This window comes from Canis aureus, chromosome 9 (genome assembly GCF_053574225.1).
Source record: "Canis aureus isolate CA01 chromosome 9, VMU_Caureus_v.1.0, whole genome shotgun sequence".
Classification (NCBI taxonomy): Eukaryota; Metazoa; Chordata; class Mammalia; order Carnivora; family Canidae; genus Canis; species Canis aureus.
The window spans coordinates 18,455,807-18,468,050 of record NC_135619.1 but is presented as its reverse complement, the minus strand read 5'-3'; the positions used below and the strand labels follow the sequence as shown (position 1 = coordinate 18,468,050).

General features: G+C 49.1%; 1 protein-coding gene across 1 annotated transcript; it reads left to right on the top strand.

The window, feature by feature from the left end:
- The first annotated feature begins 9,551 nt into the window (after window positions 1-9,551).
- NKX2-8 (NK2 homeobox 8) lies at window positions 9,552-11,430 on the top strand. The gene is made up of 2 exons (XM_077908450.1): window positions 9,552-9,904; window positions 10,591-11,430. The coding sequence occupies exons 1-2, from the start codon at window positions 9,748-9,750 to the stop codon at window positions 11,151-11,153; spliced, it is 720 nt and encodes a 239-aa protein (XP_077764576.1). The 5' UTR covers window positions 9,552-9,747; the 3' UTR covers window positions 11,154-11,430.
- The last annotated feature ends 814 nt before the right edge of the window (window positions 11,431-12,244 follow it).

Below are 12,244 nucleotides of genomic sequence, written 5' to 3'. Positions count from 1 at the left end.
CTCTGTTAGGAGAAAAAAATGCTACTTCAGGGACTGGTAGTGCAGGGCGTGGTAAAGTAGAAAGATTCCTACATTAGGAAAATCTGATCTTGAAGCCAAACTGTGAAATGCTGGCAAGTCACTCAAACTCTATCTGTGCCTTGGTTTCTTCTTCTTTGGACTGGATCAAGTTCAACTGAGCTCTGTGACCGCTGATCCTACACTTATGATATCACAGACCCCAGCTGCCTTTGTAAGCTTTAGCTCAGCCTTGCCACCTCCCTGTCATACGTTATCATCATAGCTGCAATTGCCGTGATAAACACCTGCTCACTGTGGGCAAGCACCGCACCACACACTTTCCGTGAGATATCTCATTAATCCTCACAACACCCAGATCAATGATTATTTCTATTTTATAGATGAGAAAACTGTGACTCCAAGAAATCACAAAAGTAGATCTAGGTTGCCCAGGTTTTTCAGAGAGCCAGACTTCAAACCCAGATCTGGTTGTCTGTCTGATCCCTGAATCTGGTGCCTGTTGGAAAGAAAAACCAGATGTTCCTTCTGGACTCTGCCTTATGCTTGAGTAGATCAGCCTCGGTGTGATCTGAGTGCTTGGTGTTCATGACTTTACTCATATATTGGGGGATTACAATTTTCTCAAAAATGTTGCCCCTTGAGGGACTTGAGTGCTACTCAAGTGGGTGGGTGGGTAGACTTGCGGTGGAGTGGGGAGGTGAAGGGGGTTTTATATTTGTGTAATTCAGTTGGCTCTAGTTAGTATTCAGTTGTTATCTTTGACAGCCTTCTAAATCAACCCAGGAGTGTGACTACTGGCCACAGAAGCCAGAGTGCAGACCTCCTGCCATGTGGGGTACATTTGGAGGAAGAAAACTGGCAGTGGATACAAGCATGGCACAGAACAGGAATAGACAATGCCCCACCACCTAGGCTCCCTCCAGAGCAGGACGCTGGGTGGCTGCCCTGTCCCGCCCCTTCTCTGGCTCCAGGTCTGTCTGTCTCCAGAATTGACTCAGACCACCTTGGGTGGTCGCTCCCATGGCTATTATGCACGTGCAGCTTTCTGCCTATTGACATTAGGGGATGTGCCCCCACCTTCCCTTTGTTTCATCCTCCATTTAAGACACATTTGTTCTCGCTGGCTTTTAACTGGTTTTCAATCTATGTTCATTGCTAGGGTGAGTTATCTTTTTTAAAAAATGCAACTTGCAATGGGTTTCTGTGCTGTCCAATTAGCATTGTTAAGCTGTTTGGAAACAAATACAACTTAGAGCAGATGAAATCACACTCTGCTAGTCACTGAGATGCTGCTAAAAAGCATATCACAAGAGGATTCCTAGAAATTAGCCTTAGTTCCTGACAAGGACTTTGAAAATGCTGTAGGCCTTCAAGTCTTAATTGGTATCTGAACAAAACCACCCATTCTTCTCTACACTTCCCAGTGTGCTGCTCCAGAGGTGATCACATCAACTCCCTGCCACTGGCCTTCCTTTTACCAACTTCCAGGGTAAACCATAGCTGGATAGAGATGGGTGATCACCAAGCTGAAACAGGCACTCACTCTCCAACTTTCTCTTACCTTCCTCCCTCCCTTCACAGAATCACTTTTATCTCCATTCAGTGTGGACACTTTGGATTCACTTAGAGACACTAACAGGTTTTCTCCCCTATTTCACCTGCCCCTTGGGATGCTCTTCTGACCAATGGGCTGATGGGAGAATCAGTTATCCCACCAGGATTTGAATAACAGAAAATCTCAACAATGGATAAGAGAGTGCATCATGAAAAGAGATACTCATATACTTTTCCTAATTGTTCTTTTTTCCCCCTGATTGTTCTATAAAAGAAGTGATTAAGATGACAAATCATGAAAACTAGGTGGTTTTTATTTTTATTATAGAAAAAAATTTACTAGAGATGACCCGCTAATTATATTGTCTAGCTCCCCACATTCTAATATCTGAGCTTTCACAAAATTCATCATTTAATAGTCATTCTAATAACATGTAAGACATAGAATGTCTAACTTTAGGCACACATTATTTCTTTGATAACCCCTCCTTGAAACTGGTTTTACAGCCAATTCCTTTTGCTTAAAGAAAAAGTGTTTTTTCTTCCTTTTTCTTGTTAAGTAGTCAAAAACTAAAAAGCAACTAAATCCAATGTATAGCCAGCCATTTCTCTTCTCATGCTACCAACCATCCAAATGTGCACATACTTCAGTGCCAAAGAAATGTTTCAACTATGTCTCCAAAAAAAAAAAAAAAAAAAAGTGCACATCCTGATACCCTAACCATCCAGAAATATCTCAATCTCATTTTCATATACTGCCTTGATTTGAAGAGCTGAGAATGAAAATGAGCCATGGACACATGCTGTGTCAGACAGTCTTTACAATAGGTTCATGTGGACCATGGACAGAAGAAGTCTGAAAATAGATTTGGTGGAAATTGTAGGGGATTGACCTGGGATTGGTTGTAAATTAAATGAGAACTTGACAAGTAGGTGGAATAAAAAACAAAAAAAAAAAAAACAAGTTTTATAAAGCACTCAAATTCCTTCAGGTTCATATTACAAAGCAAAATTTTTTAAGGATAAGCCAACAACAGTTTAGAATAGATCTTGTTAAACAGAAGAAACTTATTCAATAGGAGACATTTTTTCTGTCACTTAATTGAAGGTCATAACCAATTAAAAAATACAAACATATTCATATATTATTCATATATGAAAGATGAGTCTCTCATCTTGGGGATACTCCAGCTATCATTTAAAAAGTCACCTAAGGGGAGCCCCCGTGGCCTAGCGGTTTAGCGCCGCCTTCAGCCTGGGGTGTGATCCTGGAGACCCAGGATGGAGTCCCATGTCGGGCTCGCTGCATGGAGCCTGCTTCTCCCTCTGCCTGTGCCTCTGCCTCTCTCTCTCTCTCTCTGTCATGAATAAATAAATAAAATCTTAAAATAATAAATAAATAAATAAATAAATAAATAAAGTCACCTAAAAAAAGCACAGCTTTATCATACACAGTGGTGTTAAATACATAGCATACCTACATTAGTATCAGAATTCATTCAGATAAAGTCTTTTCTTACTTGTTTCCCAACTTGAAAAAGTCCAATTCATGGGTTCTAAGATTCAGAGCAAAGCAAATACTACAAGAAATTTCTCAAGAAATTCTCCATACACTGCTGTTGAGATAGAGCTAAACCTAAAATGCCCAGTGTTGAGTTTTGTCATTTATACATCCGTCTGATGGCTGTGGAGGTAGTTTCCATGGTAAGCTCCCTGTCTACAAGAAGCAGGGTGAGTGGAATGTCTCCTTCCAATGAAGAACTTTTCACTGACAATGATAAAGGCCAAGAACCTCCTTCACACAAATGATTGAAAAACAGAACACGAAGGACATTTTTATTTTGTTTTGTTTCCTTTGTGTGGTATGTGACTTCAGTGCAAATACCCATTTAATCAAGAATACAAAGACAGCCACCTTTGCTAGCTAAGGGATTTCCAGAGACTGCAATAAACATAGCTCTTTTACTTTTTTTTTTTTTTTTTGGTGAGGAGATTCCTGCAGGTTAATTCCTGCAGGTTATCATTTCATACTCTTGGTATGGTTACACACTTTTGCCTCCTTTTGGGAAGAAGATTTTTTTTTTTTCCAAAGAAACATTTAAAAGTAAACTCAATAGAATCTAGAAAAACTTGAATGCTTTAGAGGGTGAAGTTTCCTTATTGAGTTTTTAAAAAATTTTTTTATTTTCTTACTGAGGTATGATTGACATATAACATTGTATTAGTTTTAGGTATACAACATAATGATTTGATAATTGTATATATTGCAAAATGTTTACCAGAATAAGTTTAGTTAATATCCATTACCACACATAGGTACAGATTTTCCTTCTTGTGGTGAGAACTTTTTAAGATCTACTCTCTTAGCAGCTGTTAAGTATATCAAACAGTGTTGTTAATGATAGTCACCATGCTGTGCATTACATCCCCAGGACTTATTTATCTCATAACTGGAGGCTATTGTAATTAATTTTTAGAAATATAAATACTTTGGGAAAGCATATAGAAGGCACAGTTGACTGGGAATTTCTGGTTCATGCATTTTTTTCTCTCTGAGTCGATGAGATCAAATTGAACCCATTGCTAAGCCAGCCCAGACTCGCTTTCTCCTTCACCTCTTAATCATTCCTTTCTAATACCTTCTATTACAATGGTCTTTCTTTCTCCTCTTTACATCCTCTTCATTCCCTCCCTCCCCCAATTTCTTCAATTCTAGGGATATCACAGTCTATCTGCCTTCAAGCCTCTCCTTAAGCTTTGCTTCTCCTAGGTAATCTACCCTGACTCAGGATGCAATAACAAATGCGAGTGTACATTGTAACATTCTCAAATGTATAAAATGTAAAGTGATATTTTATTACTAGTGCTGTCATCATCACTGTAAGAAGATGGACTATTTGATCCTTTAGATCTCTGACAGACTGTGGTCCCTGTCTTCAACAGATATTAACAAACACTTTTCTATCCTAATAATTGGTTTAGTGCTTAAACTGCTGCCAAATAAGACAGAAAAAATATCCGATTTTAATAATACAACCCTTTTAAAATCCAAAAGTTAACCTCAAAATAAAGGTATATAATATAGAGGCCTTGTTATAATATTTGGGTAATTGAAGAAAAAATAATTAGTTTGAAATGAAATGCTAGTGGTTATAAGTATGTACCGCAGGCAGGTCTATGTGAGGTACTGGGGCAAGTATGAGAAAATATGTCCTGGAGTCACCCTACTCAGTCAGTGTCTATTTGTGATATTAAATGTGATGTAAGGGGATCCCTGGGTGGCGCAGCGGTTTGGCGCCTGCCTTTGGCCCAGGGCGCGATCCTGGAGACCCGGGATCGAATCCCATATCGGGCTCCCAGTGCATGGAGCCTGCTTCTCCCTCTGCCTGTGTCTCTGCCTCTCTCTCTCTCTGTGTGTGACCATCATAAATAAATAAAAATTTAAAAAAAAAAATAAATGTGATGTAGAGCCTGGACCTTTATTATGTAAACATCAACTGGGATACTGGATCTTTGGGGGGGGGGATACTATTTTATATAAACTATCAGTCAAGTAAAGGAGTATAAAGTAGTATCTTAAAAAAAATTAGACAAAAATGAAGTTCAGCTTTGAATAGTAAGATCTGTCACCCACTCCAAAATGTGATATTATTTCTATCCCAACAACTTACATTCCATACTATCATTATATTATACCATTGTAAGGTATGGGAAAGACCAGAAATATTCAATTAACTAGTTTTAAAATTTTTAAAGTCATTTGCTGGCTCTTTAAGAAAGGGAAACCATAGATATTTCATTAAAATACCTTTACTTTTTAATTCACTGAACCATATTACTCCCTATATTTTTTTTCACTATATACCTAAACAACTAGATACACATAGCAGGAGAGAAAAACTTTTTTCCTAGAGATCAACAATGACAACAAAAAAGTCCATGGAAAGTCAATATTTTAAGAAATTTAAGATGGGATCTTTCAAATCTTGTCGTTTATGTTAACCAATAAAATCCAAAGCCCATTTCAAAGATGTACTAAATCCCCAGTCTGAAAGTAATTGCCGTTCCTTGTCCCACGTGTGTATATATCATCAATACAACTAAGAATGAATTCAGTGAGGCCTGGACCACCGCCAAGCAATTGATTATTAGCCATTAAAAGGGAAATGTTTATTTATTCATGGCAACTAGTTTTCAGAAGGAAAGGCAAAGAGGTCTGATTTTAAATGCTATTGCTTCTTTCTATCCTAAGCCTGATCAAGATCATTCACTTCTTCTTGGAGGTATCAAAAGCCCATTTTTATTTTTCCTTTTGCTATTTTAACCAGAATAGTGATAAAAAAAAAAAAAAAAGGAGGGGGGGGAGAGCAGTTGCTATGAGGCAAAGAAAAATGTCCTGGCAGTTGAGGGCCCTCCATCTATCAAGGGGAATTTGCAATGTTGCCTCTCTTCAATACTGTATAGATTCACAGGATTTTGTGAAACACTTAACCAAAATGGAAGGATTTAAAAACGGAATGCAAGATATAGATGCAATCATTTTTTAAAAATCAAGATACTTTAGTTTTATTTCAGAATTTTCTAGTCTTAAATTCTTAAGCACGCAGCCATGATGATCATCTTGGATAATACTTTTGAAAGGCAGATTAATGCAAACTGCTTAAATATATTCACTATAGCACAGATGTCTAACGATTAAAAACTCTTATTAGGATTGAGATGCACTACATCCAATTACAGGGAAACAGATACTTATCTAATTAAATAATAATCCTCCCAAGCCATGTTGAGTTGCAAAATAAGTTCAAATGTCCAGAACATCAAATAATATTTTAAAATCTAGAAAGGATATTCAGTTAGATGATTTGCTTGTGATACTAAGAATCTCTTATGAATTGGAGGCAATTTATATAAAGATTTCCAATATGTGTAAAACTTACTATCTTGCCTAGTTTTTCCAATTGACCCAGTATCAAAATAAATTTCCCCTCCCATGTCGTTGAGTTTATCTGATATGAAGAGGCAATAGCGAAAGTGCCTTTCACTAATAATTCTGGCTGTTTACCTCCTTTCCTCTATTACTTCAGAAGGGAACAACCTCCTGGAGTCCCCAGGCTCTGGCTCTTAGAGATAATTTAGATAAAATCCCAGAGCCCAGTTGAGAAGAAGATTGGACCAGCCAGCCAAGGAATCTAACAGAGGAGGGAGGAAACCACAATGACACAGTGAAACCGCAATGCTTTCTAGAACCAGCAGGTGCGGAGTTTTCCTGGGATATTTAGAACACAGACTGAGACCCAGGAACGCTGTTGCCAGATTAGGGAAGGTAAGGCTAGAAGTAATATTTGGAGCTAATCCCAGAGCTAGGTCCTTCTCAGCGCACCAATGCTGAATGTGGGGGGTGGGGGGGGGGGTTATCTCTTCTTCGGGAGCCAAATACTAAGAGTAAAAGCAAATATTTGATGCTGAAGAGCTCTTAAGAATTGAAGAGTGCCATTTACTTATTTCTACACGTCAGTGTGGGCTTAGGATGTTAAATAGATTAAAAGGCTAAGAGAGGTCAGTCACTCCAGGAAAGACTCTTCTTTTGCATCTCCTGACTTGGTTCTCTGGTCCTCTTTCCAAAACTAAGATCTACCTCACTCCAACTCCTGTGGACGGAAACTTGGAAGATGGCACATCCTCTCCTAGAACATTCTGGAGAATGTGGAGTCAGAGTCCTGGGGATGAGTACCAGAAAGGGGCGGGGGGGAGACCCATGATGGAGTGAGGGGGGAGACCAAAGTTGCTGGCTAATTCAATAAAGATAGTTTAAAAAAAAAATTCCAGCAGATGTAATCGTAAAACTTATAAGGTCCTAAGAAGTTACCATATCTATTCTCCTCTATTTCAGATAAGGGTAGGGGGTGGAGGGGGAGGTGGGGGGGGAGAGTGGTTCAGAGTGATGAGGCCATTAGAGCTAGTTAGGAGCTGGGCTGGGGTGCCAACTGACTCCCAGGCCAGAGCTCCTTCTCCCTGACACAGCCATGAAGTTCAGACCCCAAACGGGAGTCTATCCTAATGCTTCCGTAAGATGGTTTCAATCAGTGCTCTCCTTCCACCTGTCTCTGAAAATGGGGTAGCAGAGGTTTGCCAGGCATCCGGCTCTAACCGGATAGAAGTCCTGGAAGCCCTGGGTCAGTCTGTGACCTGCTCAGTCTCTGGGACGCTGGGGCTTAGGTGTTGGGCGCAGTGGGCCCCGAGTTTCAGGCTTCTGCTCCCCCACCCCCATCCCCCCTCCCGCCCCCGTCTACTCCTGGCTCCCTCTGCCGCCCTTCTCGAAGAGGACAGACAAGTCATTTCAATTTAATCTTATTTAAAAAGACATAACTAATAAATCTATTGCCGGGGCGGCGGAGAGACGGCCAGCAGAGTCGATCGTGCTCCCAATCCCATTGAACCCCATTGAAAACCATGACAACACGGGACAAGCTCCGATTTATCCCGGCGTGCTAAAGAGCTTTGTGAGCAGGCGTCAATCACGCATTATTTCGGACTGAACAAATGCAAAATCTTGACTGGAACAAATGCTTCCAACAGGTCCGGGGCGTCGAGCTCCATTTCCCCTTTGTCCGCGGCCTAGCAGTTGGCCTGTATTGGGGTTGCCTCCGCCCGACCACCCAGCGCGCGGCGCAGCCCGGGGAGCCTTGGGCACGCTTGACAGGGAGGCTGATGGGGAGGGTGCACCGGGCCAGCGAGCCCGGGCCACTGCACAGGAGCCAGGTCCGGGTTAAGCTCAGGTGCAGCTAGGGCTTCGGGGGCGGCCACCCAAGCGCCGCGCCTCTCTCCAGAATTTAGCGGCCAAATACCCGAAGGGCGGCTGCAGAGGCGAGGCCTCCGGAGCGGCCCCCGCGAGCCCCGCTGAAGCGCTTCAGGCGAGCGCGGGGAGCCCTGGGCCAACAGAACGCCCTGCACCTGAGCGATTGCTGGGGTGGGGCTGTGGGAGCTGGATCTCACCCTCCCCGCCCCCCCGCCCCCCGGGCGGCACGCTGACCCTTCTGCCCGGCGAGCCCAGCCCGGATTCTCCCGGTGATCGGGTACCGGCTAGCGCGAGGCCGTAGCCCCGGGACTCAGCCCGACCCTGAGGCCACACGGCTGAAGCTCCCAAGTGGCGCCGGAGGGTGTGGCGACGCCAAGGCCATCCAAAGCCTCCGCGGCCTCCCCGTGAGACGCGCCGTCGCCCTGGGCCCACGCGCGGGCCTGGGATGGGGCTCCGAGGAGCGGCGGCCACGGGGCCCGGCGGTGGCACCAAGGGCCTGAAGCGCTTGGCCCACTCCGCCTCGGTTTTGCGGGCCTGGGGAACCGGGCGCAGGGCTGGGCTCCTGCCCTGCAGCCAGCCCTCCGCCAGCCGCCCCCGCGCGGGGAACGTGGGGGGTGTGGTCTCCAGCGGCCTCCAAGCCCGCGGCCCCGGCCCGCGGCAACAGGCCCCTCGCGCCGCCCGAAGCTCCGCGCCTGAGCCCCCGGAGGGGCCCCAACCCGGAGCAGAGCGAGCGCGCCGGGGCTTAACGCCGCCTTGTAAATCACTTTCCGGGTAATTGCGGGCGACGAACGCTCTAGCAAACAAGCTCGAGGAATAAAGCAAACAGGGAATAAATTCCTGGGTGCTCATAAACCCACCCATGCCGCCCCCACCCTAGCCGGCGCCCCTTCGGGGCCAGGCCCCGCGTCAGCCCAGGAGGAGGAGGAAGCCGGGGCTGGGACAGGCGGGGGGTGACCACCGCTCGCCACCCAAGATGTTATTCATTGGTAACAATCCCCATTATCTGTCCCCACTTTGGGCTAATCAGACGGAATCGCTAATGCCGGAGAGCCGCTTCCTGCCTCCTCTGGGAGGTAACGGGGCGCCGGGGGGGGGGGGGGGGCGGGGCGCGGGGGGCGGAGGTGGCACCTTCCGGGCTCGCTGTCTTTGGTCCGGCGCTCATTCAGGTACTTAACACCCCGGAGACCCGGACCTCGGCTTTCAAAGCATCCCGGGTGGGAAGAGCTGTTTATATAAACAGAGATTGCGCTGTAAGCGCGCTAATATCCCGGCAGCCGGCGCATGGCGTGCGCCTCCCGCGCCCACTCGTAGCGGCGGCGCCCCGGCCGCCCCGCCGTCCCCTGCCTGCCCCGCCCCCCTTCCCCTCCGTGGCCATGGCCACCTCCGGGCGCCTCAGTTTCACCGTGCGCAGCCTCCTGGATTTACCCGAGCAGGACGCACAGCACCTGCGGAGGCGTGAGCCGGAGCTGGGCGCTCCCGGGCCCGGCCCCTGCGCCGCCTGGTTGGAGTCCGAGCGCGGCCACTACCCCTGTGAGTAAGCGGAAGACCGCGGCGGGGGTCGGGAGCGGGGAGCGGAACCGCGCGCCCGACCCGCGCCCGCCCGGCGCCGGCAAGTCCCAACCGGCCTTTGGACCAGAGGACAGAGGCTCTGTCCTCCTCAGACCCCGAAGCCGTTCGTGCCCAAGTCAGCACCGCCGAGAGCAGGTCCTTGCGCCTGGCCCTGACGCCCGGGATCCGGGTTGCTGTTTCTAGAGCTCACGATTTTTAAATATTTAAGAAACGGCCCTTAAATGCTTGAAAACACGGCTACATTCTCAGGCCTCAGTCCGAGATGGGCAGCATTGGCGAGCCCAGCTCCCCAAGGCTTTGCAAACCTCGGCCGCCTCTTGCAGTGGCCGTGGAGGTGGCCCGGGTCGGTGACCGAGCTTGCGGCAACTTGTCCGCTAGCGCAGCGACCGGTGTGGACTTGTTTTAAGAGGGCCCCGGAGAGTTTTGGAGGAGGTGGGGGGGGGGAGGGGGGTCTCATCTCAGGCTGCGGCATTTGGAGAGGCGGGTTCCGGGTGTGGGCCCCGGGAAGGACGTGGTTTCACCCCAAAAGCCGCGGGCAGGTGGCGGCGCGCTCCGGCCGGGGCTCCGGGCGCGCGGGCGCGCGGGCAGCAGCCCGAGGGCGGAGGCGCCGGCGTCTCACGGGGCCGTGTCTCCTTTGCCCCCTCTAGCCTCGGACGAGAGCAGCCCGGAGACCAGCCCGCCCGACTCGTCGCAGCGGCCGTCCGCTCGGCCGGCGTCTCCCGGCTCAGACGCGGAAAAGAGGAAGAAGCGTCGGGTGCTGTTCTCCAAGGCGCAAACGCTGGAGTTGGAGCGACGCTTTCGGCAGCAGCGCTACCTGTCCGCGCCCGAGCGCGAGCAGCTGGCGCGCCTGCTTCGCCTCACGCCCACACAGGTCAAAATCTGGTTCCAGAACCATCGCTACAAGCTGAAGCGCGCGCGCGCCCCGGGCGCGCCGGGGGCGATGGAGCCGCCTGACCTCGCAGCCCCCGCCGAGCTGCGCGCTGCCCCGGGCCTGCTGCGCCGCGTGGTGGTCCCCGTGCTGGTGCGCGACGGTCAGCCCTGCGGCAGCGGCGACGTGAGCGCGGCCTCCGTCCGGGACAAGAGCGGCGCGTCCACGGCTGCCGCCTGCCCCGTGCCGGGCTACGCCGCCTTCGCGCCCTGCTCGGCGCTCGGCCTCTTCCCCGCCTACCAGCACTTGGCGCCCCCGGCCCTGGTGTCCTGGAACTGGTGAGCCCGATGCGGGCCGCGGGCACCTGGGGCTGCCCCGGACTTCGGGGAGCCGGTGCGGCCGAAGCCGGGCTGGGGGCCGAGATCCGCAGGGCTCCCCCGGCCCCTCCTCTCTGCGGGCCCCACCTCCTTGGGCGCAGGGGTCTCCCGCCCCGCCCTCGCCAGCCGCGGAGCAGGGAACTTTAGCCAGGATATCCACCCCCCCTTCCCTCCACCGCCAGCCCCAGAGCTAGATTTTATTGCTTAAACCTTATTTGTATATTTTTAAATAGCTATTTGTATGGGAAGCAACTTATTTTTTAAAGAAATAGAGTATTTTTCCTCTTTGTGGTGCTGCGAGAATAAAATGTGTAGGGTTGAGTCCCCCGAGCGCCCGCCGGGGACATAGATGGCAGCTGTGCTCCCCGGACCGGAGTTCAGGGCGCCAGTCCACTCTCCCCACCCCGGGTTGCGTGGAAAGGACAGATCCCCGTCCGGACGCAGCTTTAGGAAGATACTGGGGGGAAAGGGTGGAGGGAAGGAGGTTGAGGTTGGGGGGGGGGGTGGAGAAACCGGAAACCCTGGGATCCCTGTCAAAGGGAGGTGCTCTGGGCCCGCCGAAGTAACTTGGAGGCCCCTCTGGGCTCCCGAAGCTGCTGGTGTCTTAGACACCAGAAGTCAACCCAGTTGGCCACGATAGGGCATAATAAGCTTTCCCATAAGGATTATTCTGGAGACGTGCCAGCTGGGCTGGGGGCAGAGCATACTACGTTGGAGCAGCCCAGGCCTGGTTGCAAGCTGTCCTTTTGGGGACGGAGGAGCACCCGCGCCCGAGCACCCGGAGAATTTGTAAATCCCAACTAAGCCTGAGACTGCCTCGCTTGGCATCTGTGATTTCCTGCCTCTTCTTAGCTCTACTTGAAGTGGAATGGGGAACGGGGTAGCACAATGAAGAAATCAAAGGGTGGTGGGAAAATGACCCTCCTCAGGGCTGCCAGTTGAGAGAAGACTGCTTTGGAGAGCCCTGCTGGGCCTACATAGGTGTGGGATCTGCTAGTGGGTCTCATTTCACCCGCGGTCCCCATGCACTCTCATCTCGGAGATGTCGTTGTTCCA